This window comes from Cygnus olor, chromosome 18, assembly GCF_009769625.2.
Source record: "Cygnus olor isolate bCygOlo1 chromosome 18, bCygOlo1.pri.v2, whole genome shotgun sequence".
Lineage (NCBI taxonomy): Eukaryota > Metazoa > Chordata > Aves > Anseriformes > Anatidae > Cygnus > Cygnus olor.
The window spans coordinates 4800797-4818581 of record NC_049186.1 but is presented as its reverse complement, the minus strand read 5'-3'; the positions used below and the strand labels follow the sequence as shown (position 1 = coordinate 4818581).

The 17785-nt window shown below is 56.0% G+C and overlaps 1 protein-coding gene and 1 long non-coding RNA gene across 4 annotated transcripts in view; both read left to right on the top strand.

Moving 5' to 3' along the window:
• MGAT5B (alpha-1,6-mannosylglycoprotein 6-beta-N-acetylglucosaminyltransferase B) overlaps positions 1 to 1774 on the top strand; it is a 57350-nt gene extending 55576 nt beyond the window's left edge. For both annotated transcript variants that reach the window (XM_040530618.1, XM_040530617.1), the window contains 2 exons: positions 6 to 280; positions 1333 to 1774. In XM_040530618.1, coding sequence (XP_040386552.1) covers positions 6 to 280; positions 1333 to 1531 — 474 coding nt within the window. In that variant the 3' untranslated portion in view covers positions 1532 to 1774. The remainder of the gene's footprint in view (positions 1 to 5; positions 281 to 1332) is intronic.
• A 6387-nt stretch (positions 1775 to 8161) lies between these two features.
• Positions 8162 to 16380, top strand: LOC121057044. 2 transcript variants are annotated; one of them, XR_005813613.1, is made up of 3 exons: positions 8162 to 8467; positions 10174 to 10272; positions 15270 to 16380. It is a non-coding gene; the product is annotated as an uncharacterized LOC121057044 (long non-coding RNA). The 2 variants fall into 2 exon arrangements; XR_005813612.1 differs by lacking the exon at positions 15270 to 16380 and adding an exon at positions 11647 to 13026.
• The last annotated feature ends 1405 nt before the right edge of the window (positions 16381 to 17785 follow it).

The window sequence follows — 17785 nt, the reverse complement described above, 5'->3', positions numbered from 1 at the left end:
CCCAGGATTTCTGCACCACGACGTCACCTCCTCCGCCTCCCAGGACCAAGAGCCCTGCTATGCAAAGCCCCCCGAGCGTGCTGGCCCTGTCCCCCAACGCCACCCACCTGGTGTGGTCCCCCAGCGCCCGCCGGGACCCCCGCGCCTGGCCCCCGGTGGACTCGCTGCAGGTGTGGGTGTCGGAGACGCGGCACGCCTGCACTGAGACGTGCCGGCGGCGCGGGCTGGTCTGCGAGCCCACCTTCTTCAGGTTCCTCAACAAGAAGGAGGTGTTCCTGCAGTAAGTCGTGTCCTCCTCGGAACAGCGTGGTGACACCCCAGGGGGGCTGCCGGAGATGCTCCCCCGTTCCCCAGGGCTGGATGCTTTGTCCTGCACCCCCAGCGTCCGTTGTCCCCTTGTCCTCCCCTCTGAAACCCCAAAAGCTGAACGGTTTTGTCCTTCCCAAAGCAGCGCTGGCACATCCAGGCATGGCACCATCCCTCTCCCACCCCGTTTCTCTCCGCCTCCTGCGTGCTCTCTCCCTTTCTGTCTTTTTTTTTACGTCTTTCTCCATAAAACTGCCTTTTGAACACACAGCAGTGAAGTTTTAATAGAGTATAAATCTGCCACCGGGCTCCGTGCTGCTGCGTGGACAATTAAGATGCGAGTATTACCATTTCCATCACGCCGGCCAGGCACGCAATTTGAGGTCTGGTGACAGTTTTATGTGACGAATTAGAGCCGGGACGCGCGTTTCGCTCCGTGCCCCGGTGCCTGGAGCCCTGGGGGAGCCGCGGGTGGGCTCGGGGGGCTGGAGGGGCACGGAGCAGGGGCAGCTCCGGTGCTGGAGCTCCCCCAGACACGAGCCTGGAGCAGGGCAAAGCTGGGGTCCTGCTGCTCCTTGGGGTCTTTGTGGGTTCCCGTCTTCATTTTGCTGCTCCGGGCTAGCAGGGGACACCAGGGTGTGCATTTGACTCAGGTGCACTCCCAGGGGACGGTGCCTGCAGGGAGCAGGCGGCCCCCTTGCTCCAGGGGGGATGTAAGGGGTTTTAGTGGGATTTTGCCCGTGATTCCCCGAGTCCTCCATCTGTGGCCTGCATGAGGTTTGGGGCAGTCCTCGGGTTGCACGGTTCGGTTTTTTGCTGTTTTGGGCTGGTGGCTGGCAACCACATCAAGGTGCCAAGCGTAGTGCTTATGGTTCCTGCAACCAGCAAAGAGCCCAAAGCTCACCCAGGGAACACCCCAGGGAGGATGGACAGAGAATTAAAGACCCTATAGCAAAGCACCAGGCAGCCTCCCCACCCAGAGAGGGGCCACTGAAGCCGACCCATGTTTTTTATCTTCTTTCCCAGGCTCAGCATCACCTGCGACAGCACGGAGTACGAGATGAACCATCTCTACCCGGCGGTGGCCGAGAACGTCCATGAGTGCTACCTCCAGAAGGAGCCGCTGCTCTTCAGCTGCGCCGGCCACAACTCCAAGTACCGGCGCCTCTGCCCCTGCCGCGACTACCGCAAAGGACAAGTGGCTCTGTGCAGGGACTGCGTGTGACTCGGCCACGTGCTGCAGCCGGGGGCTTGGTCTCAAAGCTTCTGCAACAGCCGGGGAGCAGGATGGATCCCTCAAAGCGGGATGCGCGCTGAGCCGGGGGTGCCAGACTCTCGTGGGTTGTTTCGTCTACCAGCCGGCTGTGAATGACCATGTCCTGACGTTTGGTTTCGTTTTCTTCTCGAGGCGCATCGCCCGTCCGCATCCGAACCCACCCGGACCGTGTTGGGGCTGGGGCAGGGTGGCTGAAAAAGGGGGCTTGGGGAGGGGGGGCATCTTCCCCTCTTCTGGCGTGGGGGATGAGCCACCAGCAGACTGCAGTTTCAGGGTTTTCATCCTCTTGAAGCATCCGAGGTTGTTTTATTTATTTATTTTTTAACCACTCCCTCCCTGACAAGTGGTAAATTAAAGGGGAAACAACACCCAGCCCTTCTGCGAGGAGTTATTGGGCTGCTTGGGGGGGGCTGCAGGGGGCTGCTGTTGCCTGCCTTGGCCACGGAGGACGAAGCCTGAGGACGGGGGCTGCGTTGGGTGGATTCAAGGGGGACTGAGCCCCCAGGAATCGAGGCTGAGGCTGGGGAGGGCAGCCCTGTGGGGGGCTCTGCAGAGGATGCTGCTCCCAGGGGTTCCTCCCTGGTGCTGCTCTCCACCTCGCCAGGGTGCACATGGCTCAACCCTCCCGGGACCCCTGCGCCCCAGCCCGTGGGGGCACAGCTCCCCGTTTGCTCTTTGTCTGAGCGGGGCAGGAAGGAAGAGGTGCTGCAGCAGCTGGGATGAAATATTGGCAAGGGTTGAAGCTGGGGGAGAAGGTGTAAGAGCAGCGCTGTGTCTGTATCCCCAAACGCTGCAGCCCCGGGGCAGCTGCAGGAGGAGGTGAGCTCCGGGCAAAGATCTTCCAAGCAGCATCTTCGCTTCTTTACCTTCTCTTCGTGCTTGTCATCAACCTCGCTTCAGAGACGAGCTCAGTGCTGCTTCTGTTCCTCTCCTGGCTGCCCTCTTGCTGCCTTAGCGCTGGCTGCGGAGCCCGGTGTGTTTTTGTAGGGTTGCTCACCAGAGGGAGGTGAGCGTCTGGTGCTGCGGGGTTGGTGCTCAGCCCTCGTTCCGCTCAGAAGTGCTGGAGATCGAGGCTCTGACATCCCAGAAAAACTCACTCCCAGCCCTTCCCTGCTTGGAATAACTCCCGTCCCAGGCGGAGAGCCGGGCTGCGGTGACAGCCCCTGCAGGCGGTAGCGCCGGGGAGCATTGTCCCCACCTGGCTCGAGGTGACCGCTGGAGCGAGCAGGATGAGTGCGAGCCCCGTTTTGGCACAACGCTGCTCTCGCCACCCCCGTTCCAGCCCGGGCAGGGGGCACCATGCAGTGCTTGTCGACCCAGGTGAGGCGAGAGCTGGAGTCATCGCCGTTATCCTGGAGCAATTTGTCAGCTTCAGCGCGAAATTGCACAGGCAGCCTCCAGCCAGCCAGCAACGCCGACAAGGGAAAGGATTGATTAAGTAATTTTTGTGTCTTGCGGCAAGCGTGTGTATAAATAAAAGCAGAGAGAGCCTCTCCCCGCAGAGCTGAGCAGCAATCCTCTGTGCCTTTCCGTGGCACCTTTCATCCAGGGCTCAAGGCAGCACCTTGCAAAAGCTCCCAAGCTATCGCCCAGGCTGCTGCTTAGCAAGCAGGCAGTTACGGTGATCCAGCTCCCAGCTGTAAGGACCAAATAAGACCTGATTTATGAGGATTCAAGGGAGATTTAGAGCTCCGGCTCCCAAAGCTGGCTCGGGACAGCTCTCGTTGCACGTCAGCTCCCAGGGCAGCCCTCGCTGCACTTTCTGCTCAGCTGCTTTTAAAGCAGCCTTCACCTCTTGGCAGCTGGGCACCTGCCTCGTGCTGCACAGCCCCAATTACCCATTGTCAGGACCGTTTTCTCCGAGCTGAAATAAAAGGCAGCTCGCTCACCTCAGCCACTGTCACGGTAAATAACGACCTGTCAGGGACCTGCGGGGATCTGGGGCCAGCATCTACATTTGGGTGATGGTCTCGGCGATGCTCCGCTGTTATCCATCAGCCCCGCCAGCTGTCACCCATCCCTGGTGTCACCCTGGGGGTGGATGCTGCATGGGGAAAAGCCTCTTTTTGCAGGGGAGATGGCTAGAAAAAGGGGCTGCATCACCCCAAAGTGCTGCTGTTTCTCTGCCTGCTGGGGTTTCTGGTCCCAGCTGTGCCCGAGATGTCGCTGCAGCATCCCGCGGCCCTACAGAGCTCACCCCACTCTCCCGGCCAGGACACATTTCCATCTGGGTGGGAGACCTGAGCGTGACCCAGGCGTTAACTTCACATTTTATCAAGCAGGAACATGGAAGAGATCTAAAGGGAAGCTGAAGCGCTGCAGTATGAGAGGGATTCTAATTACCGCAGCTAATTACAAAGAATAAATCCCCAGCGGGAGGGGCAGGTGGGGGGGGGGGAAGAGAAACTGTCGAAACCGTGAATAAAATCAAACAGTTAAAAATCACGTGAGGAGCTGAGAGCTGCTCGCCCGGCTGCTGGTGGACAGGGCTGTTCACCTAAAACCTGGAGCAGGCACAGTGGGGTCTGCTCTGGGGTGCTGAGCCTGACACGGGGACCTGATTCCCATCCAGCTGCAGGTGCCTGCCCCTGTACAACAGGCTGCTGGGGTTCAGTGAGAGCTTTGGGTTTCACCTCCATGGCCACAGGGATAATTTTGGGGGATGAGGCTGGCGGTGCCTGTCCTGATGTCCCCAAACAGCATCCCGCAGGGCTGCAGACCGGGCGCCTCTCCCCAACCAGCCCCACGTCCTGCCAACGCTAGGCCACACGGAGCAGCTGTCTGGGCTGTAAATCACACCAGGACGGAGGTAATAGGGCTGTTCCGCTCTTATCTCGGGCTTTATTAGGAAATCGTTAAGCGGCTTTTCCCTCCCAATCCCCTGCTTATCAGCAGCCCGGGTAAAATGCCAAATTGCATCCCGGTGTGGACAGTCCGGGGAAGAGAAGCCCATTTATTTCCCCTTATGGGTTTATCGCTAGATCAAGAAGCTGCTGAAGATGTAAGCACCGTTGTTTATTTCCCCAGGTGATGGATCTAGCTGCCACACGGCTCCGTTAACCACAGCACGGTGTCTGACAGGGATGTCTAATGGACCCACGGTCCAGACTGCTGGCTCGTGTATCTCAAGGTCTTGCTTTAATTGAGTCCTGTCTCCCTGGTGTCATGCCTTTTTTTTTTTTAATTATTTTTTTGCTTTTGCTTTCTACAATTTTTATTTTCCCCCTCCTTTAGAAGGCCTTCCCAAAATAAACTCGTGTATTTAATCTCCTGTCTCTTCCCCTCATCTCTTGCTCCTTTTGGCAAACCCAGAGCCATAAAGAAAGTTAACAAATTGAAAATCTGTCCTCAGCCTTACCGAGTGAAAAGAGCAGTGAAATCTTTTGCCTTTTTTCTTTTTCCCTTTTTTTTTTTTTTTCCTCCTCTGGAAGAAAGAATTTGGGGAGGGGGGGTGAAAACCCCTTTTGAAGCCACGGGACTGAGTGCTCCCTTTCTTACCAGATCAAGCAATAATTCCCAGTGACACCTATTGTGCCTTGTTAATGGAAAGCCATTAAAACTCCAGCTCAATACTTTCTCAGGAGAGATAGGGACTGTTCAATACAGTTCCCCAGGCAGGCAAAGAAATACCAACGACCCGTTGACAGCGCGGAGCAGAAGTGCTGAGGCTGCAGCTTGTGCCACCAGCACCTGCGGGGGGGCTGGAGCGTCCCTAGCCTGGCACTGATGCAGTCCGGCCCTGGCACCCAGATTTTCTGGAAAGGAGGTAAAAATGAAGTTTGGGAGGATGGGAAGAGCTGGAGGAGGATTTGGGGGGGGGTTAGGTGTTTCTGTGGGGTGTGATTCCATGTCATGGCCACACAGTGCAGGTGCCACTGCTGCCTGAAAAGGTGGACAAAATGCATTGATGATGCCCTCACTGCCGAGTGCTGGCTTTGGAAAGCCAGGAGAAAAGGGGCTCGGAGCATTTTGCCCCTGTCCCGATGACGGTGGAGGAAAGCAGCCGGGATCCGAGCCCCATCTCCCCGCAGAGCCGCCGCCAGCCTCTTCCTCTCCATCCCCTGGGGACCCCACAGCCACCGGGCCAACGCCTCTCACGTCTCACGTCCAGCTCCTGGTGGAGGCCAGAATGAAACAGTGGCTTATTTTTAGCTTGTGCTTGTTTAAGGAGAGCCACCAGACCTATCAGCCTTTCTATAAATACAAGCCCGAAGACAGGAAATAACAATCTGCCCTGATTTGGTTCCTTTCATCCGAGGATTCAGAGCATCCGACAGCATCTCTGAGAAATGAGTGAAGGCTTCGCAACTTGCATGAAAATACAACTATTTGGGTTTTTTGCTGAGCGTTGCATTGCAGCCCCTCACTTGCCAGGCCTGATTTGTTCCTAAATTCCCCCAGTTTCATGTCCTCGAGCCCTCTCCAAGGCATTTCTTAGCATGTCAGCCCGGGAGCAGGTGATGTTCCTGCAGCTCGCCACAGGGCGCAGCTGGCTCGGTGTCATTGAGCGTGGGGGGTTTGTTTATTTAATCAATTAATTGAATTAATTAATTTTCATGAGAGTGCGGAGAAAAATAATAGGAACTGCCAGCAGCGCTGTTGGCTGTCATGCTGGGTGCGGGGCGGTGGGAGCAGCTGCCTGATCTGCCACCTTGGTTTTATTTCTGCAAACCTGGCCCCATCCACTTCTAGGAGGGAAAAAAAAAAAAAAAAAAAAAGAGCAGCTGCTGGGGGATAAATGAGGAACCCTGCTGGGTGGCCCTGCTGGTGGCCCTGCTCTTGGCAGTTTTTGTGTCCTTAGGCAGGAGAGGTGAGCCCTCTTCCCTCCCAGCTGTGGCTCTGGACCAGGCCGGGGAGCAAACGGTTCATAAAAGAAATGTGGGAGGCAATGCATTTCCACACTTAATTGACTCCACAGATTAATCCCAATTAAAAGCTGTAATTGGGATTACAGTGGTTAATCATCTTTCCACCCCAAGCAACAGCCGCGCTATCTCTGTTAGCTTCATCAGGAAAGCCGGGGACGTGGAGTTACGCAGCCATTGAGCACGGGCAGCGCCGGGCACAGCCCCAGGGGAGCGGGGATCCCAAAAGGGTCCCTCCGAGGTCTGGTCCCCCCGAGGCGCTGCTCCCGGGGTGGTGGTGGGCAGCGGATGGCAGCCCTCGGCTGCACCATTGGCTCTTTTCCCAGGATGCTGAATTCTTGCACGGCTGGGGTGTGCTCAGAGTAGTGCAGCTTCCTTCCCAAGGATTAAATTGTAGGGGGATTTCATTGACTTTTTTTTTTTAATCCTCCTCCACTACTGTTTTATGCTGAAAGGAGCCTGAATGAAAACGTCTGCTTGCTCTTCTTTTTCTGATGTGTTTTTTTCTGAGCGCGTTAATTCAGTAGCGTCCTCCAGCGATGGCTTTGTCTCAGCGGGGTTAAGGAGCACACCTCCCCTCCTTCTCTGCCGTTCCCTGTTGTTGGGGTCTGGACCCCTCCGGACCCCAGAGGCAGCTCAGGACCAAGCCTAGACCCAGATCCAAAAGCACCATGGGTGAAACAGGGGAGGGAACACCCCAAAAGTGAAAGATGCTGCTGGTGCCCTGGGGAAGAGCACGCGATTTGCCTTCAGGAGAGGCTGCGAATATTTCCCCCAAGCGCTGACCCCACAGGATGTGTAGGGTGCCTCTGCCAAGGACATATCAAAGCAGGTTGGGCAAAGCTCTATTAAATACCCCAAAGACCCCAAACTTGCCGCAGCAGTCCCATGAATTGTTACGACCAATTTTTAGGAGCCCAGCAAATCCAGGCTGATGCTCCTTACTCCACAGCTCAGCTTTATCCGAAGCTGCAGAGGTTTGTGCCGTGGATCTCGCGGGTGATGTGAAATGAAAGCGTGTTTGGTGTGATGCTATTTGCCATCCTCCAGCCACCCCACGTGCAGCCGGTGCTCGGTGCTGCTCCACCCCAGCTCCTGCCATCCCACCGGGTCTCTCACTGCTCTCCTGGATGTGATTTCGGCTGGTGTTTAGGAAAACACCATAATAAGCACCGCTGAACAGGCAAATAAAAACTTGAGGACCCCAGTGGTATTTTTAGTCCCCTATCGGTGACTAGCTCAAAATCCTCCACAGGACTGGGAAATAAAATTAATCTGCATCTGCCATGCATCATTTTTACAAAGCTTGCCTCCTCCTGCAACCGGAGGGATGCTTTAAGAGGCAGCTCCTTTCAGTTTGAGAGAGAGCCAAGTACCTGGCAGGCATCCGCAGCCACAGCTCCAGCCGCCAGCAGCAGGAAATCACCAGGGATGGGTCTGAGGGGGTGGCAGAAGGGAGAAAAATTGATGTTGTCTCCCAATGAGTTAGGGGAGAGTACCCTGTGCTCGCAGCAGGCTTGGGGGGACGCAGCCAGAGGCTGCCTGTGCAGGGAATGCACTGGTTGTACTGGTTTGCTCGCTGGGCAGAGCTGCTGGGGGACCTGGGGGTCCCAAAATTAGGGGGAGCTGCCATGGGAACCCCTGGGAACTCCCCAGCACCGAGGATGGGGAGGGAAAAACCTCATTGCCATGGAAACCGATGAGCCAGTTGAGCTGCCATGGAAACGAGTTGGGGACCCAGGGACCATCCTGCTGGGGCTGGACCTGTACGGTGGGGATGGTGCTGGTCCATAGGGACGGATGGGACAGAGGGGTGCTGCAGAGCAGGGCTGAGCCCCCGCTGCATCCGCCAAAATGGGATACTTGGGGCTGGGGGGGTGCAAAGTGGAGTAAGGCAGACCTCAAACAGGGGGCTGAGCATCCCAAACTGGAGCAGCGGGGGCTGGTGGGGGAAAGGTCTGCTGGATGCTCCTGGGCCACACGGCTTGCTGATGCTCAGGACTGCAAATTGTGCAGAAAGGTGAGCCTTGAAGTGGCCGAGGGTGGAAATGCAGCTGCCTCCGGGGAGAAATTACACGGAGACAGGGAGGGAAGAGCAGGGCCAGGCAGGGGCCAGCGGAGCCGGCAGGAGGGGCCGGGGGTGCCCTTGGCTTGGCAGCGGTGCCGCGACGTGGATCGCACTGAACAGCTCTTCCTCCCCACCCAGAGCCAATAAAGCACCTCCTGTTTGGGTTCTGTGGTTGTTTGGCTTCCCAGAATAGTCACAAAAGGGCTCGGGGAAAAAAAGGGAGGTCAAATCCTCTCCTTTGCAAGAGGAGGTGTCCTCAGCAGGACGTCCTGGGGACACCCCGGCAGGCCTCGGTGCGCTCCCAGGTGGGCACACAGGGCTCTGCCCGCTGCCATGCCAATGTCTCCAGCTGCTGGTTGCCTGCAGGGAGCTTCCCTGGGGACAGGGAACACTGGGGATGGGACATCCCCATCGGCCTGTCCTCCCACCGCCGCCTCTGCAGGGCTGGGGGTGCTCTGGCTCCAAATCCTGAGCCTAAACGTCTCTGTTATGGGATAAATTAATGGGGCAGGGATAGGAGCACACAGCTCCTAGGGGGGAAGGAAGGAGGATTCCTCATAGCTACGGCCCTAAAAGCACCTTTCTGCCCTTGCTGCCTGTTCCCAGGGCTCCCAGCGTGGGGTGGCTGAGCCCAGGCACGGTGCAGGTGGGTGGGAGCAGCTGGAGCCTATAAAGGGCTGTTAGGGGAACGGGGGCTGTGCTGCTGCAGGTGGGGGCTCTGGGAGAGCCCCAAAGCCTGGCTGTGAGAGGAGGGATGGCGTGGGGTCACCACGGCTGCCTTGGTGAGTTGGTCCTGCAGGGATATGGGTGGTGGTTTGGGGTCCCCCATCCTGGGGTCTGGACTCTTCTGGATACCAGGCACAGCTCAGGACCAGCCCCAAGCTGAGCTGGGCTTGCAGCTGGGACCCCAGCTTTTCGGGGGCTGTTCCTCCTGTGTCTGCTGGCCCCCAAAACCTGCCCCATGGAGCAGCAATGCCATCCGCTGCCGGGCTCTGGCACGAGAAAAGGAGCTCCCTTTCCTCCTCCACGGGGCTGAGCGCAGCTCTCACACTAACAGCAACCTCAGGATGCCCTTTAATTTTTAATGATTCAATAAAATGGTAATTACAAACACTGCAGTTTGAGTTTTTAAGTAGAAAGTATTAACTTCCCAGGGTTTAATTATTCAACAGAAATTAATGAAAGCGGGGCTGGATCCTGCTGGATCCCGCTTTTCCTTCGCGGGGCCAGCATCGCTCTCTTCGCAGGGACCAGGCAGGGACACGGGGGATCCAGGCTGGGACAGCGATGTGTTGGTGTTCCTTAGGGTGTACTTGGGGAAACTGAGGAACGGTGAAGTTGGGCAGTGTTTTGAGGCTTGCAGGGGCAGCCGGAATGGGGATTTCTCCGGACTCTAACACGCTGTCCTTAAAGCCCTCGTGCTGCAGGGATGCTGGTCTATGTGCAGGTCTCAGGGCAGCATGTGGGCTCACTTTTACTTCCACTTTCTTGTAAAGCGGGTAGAGAGGAAGAGCGGTGAGTGCAAAACCCCAGCCCTGTGTCTGTCCCCTGACCTGCAGCCCATCGGTCACCTCTCAGTGCAAACAGCCCCATTAAAGGGGTGGGGGAAATATTTCCAGCAGCACCTTTCATAATGGCTCTTGCTCTGCTCGCTGCAGGACTTCCAGCAGAGGAGGTGCAGGCAGCTGGGTGCTGCAGGGGCTGAGCACCCTCCGGGGAGCCAGTGACCGCCCTGATCCAAGCCAAAGCTGGAGGAGGTGAGTGGGGAAACTGAGGCACAGCACCTGGGGGGTGGCTGTGCCCTGGTCTGCAGGGGAACCTGCTTAACCCTACAGCTTTGCTTTATGGGGCTTTCACCAGCCTTAACTGAAATCCCTGGGGAGGCTTTGGTCTAGCTTTTAATTGGTCTTACGCTTTTAATTGCTTTTAACTTGGTTTGGCTTTGGTGCAGCATGGTGTGCTTCAAAAGCAGCTGTGCGGGGGAATGGGGCTGTTAAGGTCAGCAGTGCTTTCAGGACTATTTAAATGCAGCAAAACAGTCAGTGTATTGCCAAAAAGCGTGGATTTGGGCTGGCTGCTGCTCAACCTGGCATCGTCTCCCTGTCTGAACAGGGTCTGAGCTGGGAAGGTCTGGTCCCTGCACCGTGATGTCTATGGGGTGGGAAAGCATTGATGGGGTCAAGGTGGGACAAAGGGGTTGGGGAGATGGTGGGGAACCACTCCGTTAGGTCATCCGGGTAAGGGCAGAGACATCTCGCACCTCATCTCTCTGCCCGGCCCCACAAAGCCCCTTTCTCACATGGACAGCAGCCCTATAAAGCATCCCCTCCTGAGCATCGCCTGGCGGTGCAGGTGGCTGTCCGCATGGAGCCAGCCTGCAGCGACTGGCATCTGTGGGGTCTCGGGGAACCAGGTTTGCTGGAAAAGCAAGCTGTTGCTGTTATTAATAGTTAATCTTAATAACGTCATTAATAAGCAAACCTGTCAGCTCGACTGCCTGCAACGAGGCGGTAGGAAAATAGCACTGGTCAGGGCTCCCTGCAGGATGGGAATATTTGCTCCCGGGGCTCGCTGGGCGAGGGGGTGGTGCTGAGCCCTGTAGGGACTGGTGCTCTGCTGATGAGGTGCTTGGGGAGGGAGCAGGGCCTCATCTGCAAGGGAAATGAAATTATCACCAGCTCCGTCTGCCGTCATCCTGCTCTGCAGAGCCCTAGGAGCTGTGTGGGGAGGGTCCCACAGGGTGTGGGTGCCCACGGAGCACCCATGGGACTGCGGTGCTCCTGGTGCAAGTGGGGTTGTTGTGGTCCCCAGAGGGGCTTTGGGCCATCCCCTGGCTGTGGGGTGGGCTTGTACCCCCCAGGCACCCATCACAGCCTTGCCTTGTGCTGTTTGGGCTGCGCTTTGGAGAAATCACGGCAATGGAGCTTGGTGAATCTCTCCTGAAAGAGGAGTGGTGGGGAGAGGGAGGAGACGGTGCTGAATCCTGGTGACACCAGTACTTTGACAGGTCACTGCTGCTACCCAGATCCACGTCCCCAGATGTGTCCCCACTTATGGGACAGCAGTTCTGGTCTGCCCCCTTCATGCTCCATTGTAACACAAATATTTTCTCATTCCCATTTATTACGCAGGTCATCAGCAATTCCCTGGATGGGAAAGATTCTCCGCAGAGTTCTGTCTGCTGGGCTGGAAATCCCTCTTTTTGGCTTAAGTTAGGAGCATTGTGAGACAGGGGATGACTTAAGGGGTACAGTTAATCAGTTCTGACAGTGCTGGCCTGGGTGAGACCTTACCGGCTGTGTGGGGGCGAGTGCACGGAGCTCTGTCATGAACCATTTGGGGCGTCTCGTTTGGGTCTTACCTTGGATTTCTCTTCAGTAGACCATAAAGACAAAAAGTCATTCCAAAGCACTTTATTCAAAAAAAAAAAAAAGGCCACGGGTTTGAAGTTGTCAAAACAATTTTCCACTGTTCCAAAATAATCTCTCAGAAGTGACCCAGATTTTACGAGGCGCTCCAGCTTTCAAAGGGCAGGCTGTCTGAGTAGAAGACGGGTCTGCAAAATCTTTTAGGTTTACGAATCCTGTGCCTTACCCCATTCCTGCAGGGTCTGTTGAAGCCTCCCAACACATCTGTGCTGCTGTGGCATGAATCCCTGAGCTGGAGGAAATGGGAACAGTTTGACACAGGATGCTGCTGTTCCCTTCTTTAATTAGTTGGTGGGGTGCTGGGGGCTGCGTATCCAGCAAGAGCGGTGGTATGGTCCTGTTTGCCTGGTGCTGTGCTCCTGATAGTCTGCTGGTGGTCCTGTGCCACCCCAGCTCAGCCTGCTGTGTTTGTCCCCACTTTGAGACCTTCCAGGAGTTGTTAATGATGGTGAATTAATGCTGCTGAATCCTTGCGGCTGCCCGAGGTGGGGGGAGCTCCGCGAGCAAGTCTAAAAGCTCTGGCACTTGGTAATGGGGCAGGTGAGCAGGGAGGTGAGTGCTCAGACACGTACATCCCTATGGGACCTGCACCAGGAGCCAGGCTGTGCCGAGCAGAGGGGAGCAGGGTGAGATGGGTCTCCTCATGCTTGCAGAGCCCTCCGCTTCTTTTCTTGCTCATATTCTGGAGCTGAGCCATTCATGATCTGTTAATAGGATATTTAAAAAAAAAAAAAAAGCTTGATTCATATCTAGCTTATCTTAAATTTCATTTGACCTGATTAAAGTGCTGCTCGTGCTGCCTGCCTGGCATGTGGTTTATTCATTTCCCCATGTTCTGCTGGGGCATGGCGTTGCCTTCGCTTTCCATGGAGGGACAGCAAGCTGTGCCCCGTGGGATGTTACTGGGGGGCAGCACCCAGCCCCTACCTGCATAGGGCTCAGGCCCTGCTCTCATTTTCTTTAGATCCTGCTCTGAGCCCTGTTTTGGTTCCTAGTGATCCGTGTATTACGTGGCAGGCGGGGAGCAAGGGAAGAGTGGGGCCAGAGGGGGCTGAGCACAGCTGAAGCTGCCCAGCAGCAGCTTCCCTGGGGGGTTTGAGCTTGCCCTGCTTCTGCAACCCACTGGGCACGTGGAGCCATGCAAGGAGCCTCAGGGGGATGCCAACAGCTCTGTGCTGAGGGGTGAATGCCATGAAATCTTTTTTTTCTGGGACCCTCTTGACCCTCCTCCTCTGTGGCTCTCGGGATAGGACCCAGCACGGTGCAGCAATGTCAGCGCAGCCGTGAGCCTGCTCAAGGGGAGCCTGGTAGCGCTCAGCTTCTGGCCCCACAGAGCCCAGGAGAGAGTGAGAGAGTAACAGGCGAAGCTCTTGGCACAGGGGCTGTTTCCCCAAACCCACAGCTTGTCCAAAGCCTGTGCAGCAGGCAGAGCAGTCCCGGAGCAGCATCCTCCAGCCCCATGCAGGCAGGTAGGGAATATTCTCATTTTCCTTGAAGATGCCAGGAAAAGGAGGCTCAGGTGACCCCGCAGTGCATGTGAGGTTTATTTTGTGATGCGCAGAGTACATGTGCAGGTGTCTGGCAGCCTGGGGCCTGCCCCGTGTGAAGCCTGGCTCAGGAAATCTGCTCCACGCCTGCAGCTTTCTGCAGCAGCCAGCGTGCTCCTGGTCGCGCTGCTGCCGCTCGTGGTCCCCGTCTCAACAATTTCACGTGGATGCTGACTTATTTTTTGCCACTGAAGCATGACGTGGGAAAATGCTTGCCGCTTCCTTAGGTGGGTGATTTGTGGCAAAACAAAACGGGTCTGTAAGAGGCAGTGGTCCCTTGCCGCCTGTCACGGCGCTGACAAGCGGGGCTCTGTTCCAAGGGGCAGCCTGTGTGAAGCGAGCAGGTAAGGATGCTCCGCAAAGCCAGCAGAAGGAAACATTTTCCCTTTGTGTTCTCCTTCAACAGCCTTCTCAAAGCTTTGCAACCTGTCTGTCTGCCTAATGTCGCCCAGGAAGTGCCAGGCACCTGTCCAAGGCTGGGCCAGCTCTCAGCACATCCCACGCGGCTGTCTTGGTGTGGGTGGCAAGTGGCCATTAAAACCAAAGAGAAGGAGCATTTTCTTGGTGCTGTTTTACTCCCGCACTGTGGTGTAACGTGCTGTCATGCCAGCCTGTGCTGCTGTAGAAAGACCCGGAGTTTTTCCTACGAGATGCCCTGGGAGGTGAGAGCGCAGGGAAGGACCCCAAAAGCCCGATGGGTGCCAAGAATGAATCAGATGGATTCCTGATCCTGTTTCCAAATGGCTTCTCTGGGGTTTGTGCTGCTTCTGCAGAAACATTTGCACACACTGAGAGCCCCTACGAGGGGTGTTGGGCATGCCTGGAGCAGAACTGGGTGTTGCAGGTGTCTTTGAGAGTGTGGTGACTTAAATGATGAGCTCCCTCGTTGCAGAAATGCATGCTGTACTTGACCCTTTAATTAAGCAACACAACTTGACCTGGGAGCATTAAGCCCATGCGTGGATGGTGGGGAAAAAAGCACAGCTGTGGGAATGGGTTAAATGAGCACAGAGAAGATGTTGGGTGCATCTTGCAGGCTGCATCACCGCCGTGCCCCACTGGGGAGCTGAGCTCTGGCTGTACTCCCCAGGCAGGAGATGGAGCCTGCAAACAGCGAGGGCTGGTGCTCCTCTGCCAAAAAAAAATCCCATGGGGATGTGACCAGGGGAGGTTGCTCCAGGCTGCCCATGAAGGCAGCTGTTACCTCCCGAAAACAGGGAGGTGAAGGAGGAGAGAAACAAGCCGGATGAAAGCGGGGACTTTGCCAGCGCTGCCTTCTATTTATGACTTCACAAGGTCAACAATAATCCCCACAGCTACAAGCACATAAAAATTGATTCTTTCTTGAAGAGATTGATGGATTCTTGGTCAGGGCATTTTCTCTGATCTTGCTGCCCTCTGGACATTGCTGAAATTTATGAAGATGCTGTGCGTTCCCCTGCAGAGGACTAAATAGCTTCTCGAAAAGAGAGCAAATGCTTTCAGTTCAGACCTCGGGTCCCAGGCTGCTGCTGTAAATAAGAGCAAGGCTTCCTCCCGATGCAGCGAGTGAGCTGCGGGGCTTTTGTATCAAAGGTGAGCAGTTTTTGCTTTTCAGCCTGCTTGGCATGGGCCAGAGGTTGTGCCCCTGCTCCATCTCTCCCCTGGGGCACGAGGTGATGCCTGGGGTCCCCTGATCCCAGCAGGGGACGTCACCTCCTGACTGCTCCTCTCTGCTGCCGTGCTGGTGAGCTACATGGATCCATCAGGCCAAATTCTCCTTTGGTTTGTCCTGCCCAGGTGCTTTCACGGGAGGGAAGCAGGGACGAATGTTTCTGGAACCTCCAGCTGCTCACCAGCGCTTCGCAAACAACATCATCCCGTGGGCCGCCGTGTCAGCTGGAAGCCTCCTTCAATCTGTATTTTAAAAATAACCAGCTTTAAAACCGCAGTGTTTGAAACCGCCTTTTTTTTTCCACAAGTGGCAGGAAGCTACCAAACAAAGCCCACTTATTTTTCACAGCTCCATCCCCACAGCTATTAAATCCTCGGTGCTATTGACTCCTGGAGAAGTTTGCGGGGCTGGTGGGGCTGCGCGCAAGCAGCGCTCGCAAGCCATAATATCCCAGTGAGTAGCGTGTGCTCTTTGTGTCTCCCTCCTGGTTAAAAAGAAGCTTAGGTGTGCTCAAAAGGCATTTCTTTGAGTTCAGCAGCATATCTTCGTCACAGTGAGCGTGTTATGTGAAATGCTGCTGTACAAAGGGCGATGCAGAAGCGGCGGGTTTGGGAGGTGAGGGGAGGGATGGGCTGGTGGAGAAGTGCCAGGAGAATCGATGCAGGGCTTTTTTTTAACAGCTATGCATGTGTGTTGAACAAAGCTCTTTAAAAGACTTGCAGAAAGCAGTGGGTTCCCTCTCGTAATGTGCTGGGGTTTATCACAAGACGAGGATGTGTGGAATTGCTGACGGCTGGGCTCAGAGAGCACTCGGCGTTCATCCTCGCGGCGTTTCTCCGAATTGCAGCGCAAGGGCTCGGCTCCTCGAACAGGTGAAGCTGTTGCTGGTGCCACTCACAGCCCGGGGAAGGTCCTGCACACCCATCCCTGCTGCCCAATTGTGCAGGGTTCCCTAAATCTCTGTGTCTGCGCTGCCTCCAGGCACCCCCTGCATTGCTACCAGAGATGCGTCCCACCTGCCCGGCAATGGGCTCAGCAGGCTGGTGGCAGGTGGGAAGAGGAGCCCACCTTTCAGTGCAGAAGGGAGGGGAGCAGCATGAGAGGAGTGAGATGAGAAACCAGGGAGCCCGGGCACAGGCAGCTGTCGTCTTTGTGTTTGGAAGCTGGGGTGGAAAACATTTATGCTGCATTGATGTAGGTGCTGGAGTGGTGCTGCTCGGCACAGGGCACCACGATGTCCCCGGCAGGCTGTCCTGCAGCAAGGGCCCTTTATTGTCTCTAGGGATCCCACATGCAAGTGAAGGGGAGGCAGCTGTCTCTATCCCTTCCTTGACCTGAATTTCAGCCGCTTTGAAGCAGCGCTGAGCTTTCTCCAGAAGGTCCTCGGAGCAGCACTCGCTCTGCAGCTGGCACATGTACAGTTCCTCCAAGGACGGTGCCTTCACTTGTTTTCAATCTCTGCAGGGCTGCAGAGCATGGAGCTGTCCCCATGGGTGCTGTGCTGCCCTGGGCACGGTGCTCAGTCAGCCCTCGGCCTCCTGCCCCGGAGCCTGGCTGGACCAGCGGACGAGCTCCTTCCCAGCTGCCTTCATCCCCTGGTAGCCTCCCCGCTGTGCCTCTGCTCGTACCAAAAAAAAAAAAAAATCCTGCACAGATTCTTCAGAATAAAGCCACTTCCCAGAGGGATTTTGATCAATGTCACACCCAGGCTGGTGATGTCTGCTCCGGATCCCCGTGCATCCCAGCACCCAAAATCCCACATTCTCATCTGCTGTCTGGGAGAAGCTCTTGCAGTAGTAGGCAGAGGCGGCGAAAGCGGCTCCGCGCTCCCTGCCAGCCTTCAAACTGGCTCTTGGTCGCCGTTTAACCTCCTCCTCCTCCTTCCTACGAGCGGGTAAACAGAAAAGCTATTTTCTCCTTCACCTCCAGCCCCGGCTCCCTGCGCTGTGGCTGCCAGATGGCAGCGAGTGAAGGCTTCTGTGCCCGTCTCTCCTGCCAGCGCATCACGACCACTTGGCTGCGTACGGAGGAGATGCTACTTCCATCCGTCTTGAGTGCTTTGTACCGTCTGCAGCAGGAGCCCACAGCTTGAGATGCTGCCTGAGCAGGCTGTGTCCTTTGTCATCAGAAAATTAAAAAAAATAAAAAATAAAAATTGCCAAATCAAAGGCAACAGGGCCATGTAAATGTGCTGCCCCCGTGCCATGCAGCCAGGGTGCCGCTCTGCAGCAGGGCTCTTTTTACCTTCCCCTTCACTTTTTCATGTCCTTTGGCCGGTGTTGAGAGCAGCCTGGAAGTTTTGAGCATTGGTTTTTCAGCTGGCTTTTCTTTTCAACAGCCAGAGCCCGGCTTGTGCTCTGCCAGCTGCAGAGGAGCTGGTTCCTGTGCCGTGGAGGGGATGAAGGACACATCCATGCTGACTTCCCAGCTTTAAGGAAAGCCAGGGATGCTATGGGAGATGCTTGTGGCTTTACACATGGTGCTGGCTGGGACAACCCAAAGGGGTTCAAAGCCACGTCCTAGGGTTTGCTCTGTATTGGTTCTGCACTTCCAGGAGCTGCACCAACTCTTCCTCCTTGCAGCCCCCATCAGGGCCCAGCACAGAGAGGCAGAGCTGGGTTTCAGCGCCGCCGATCCCCTG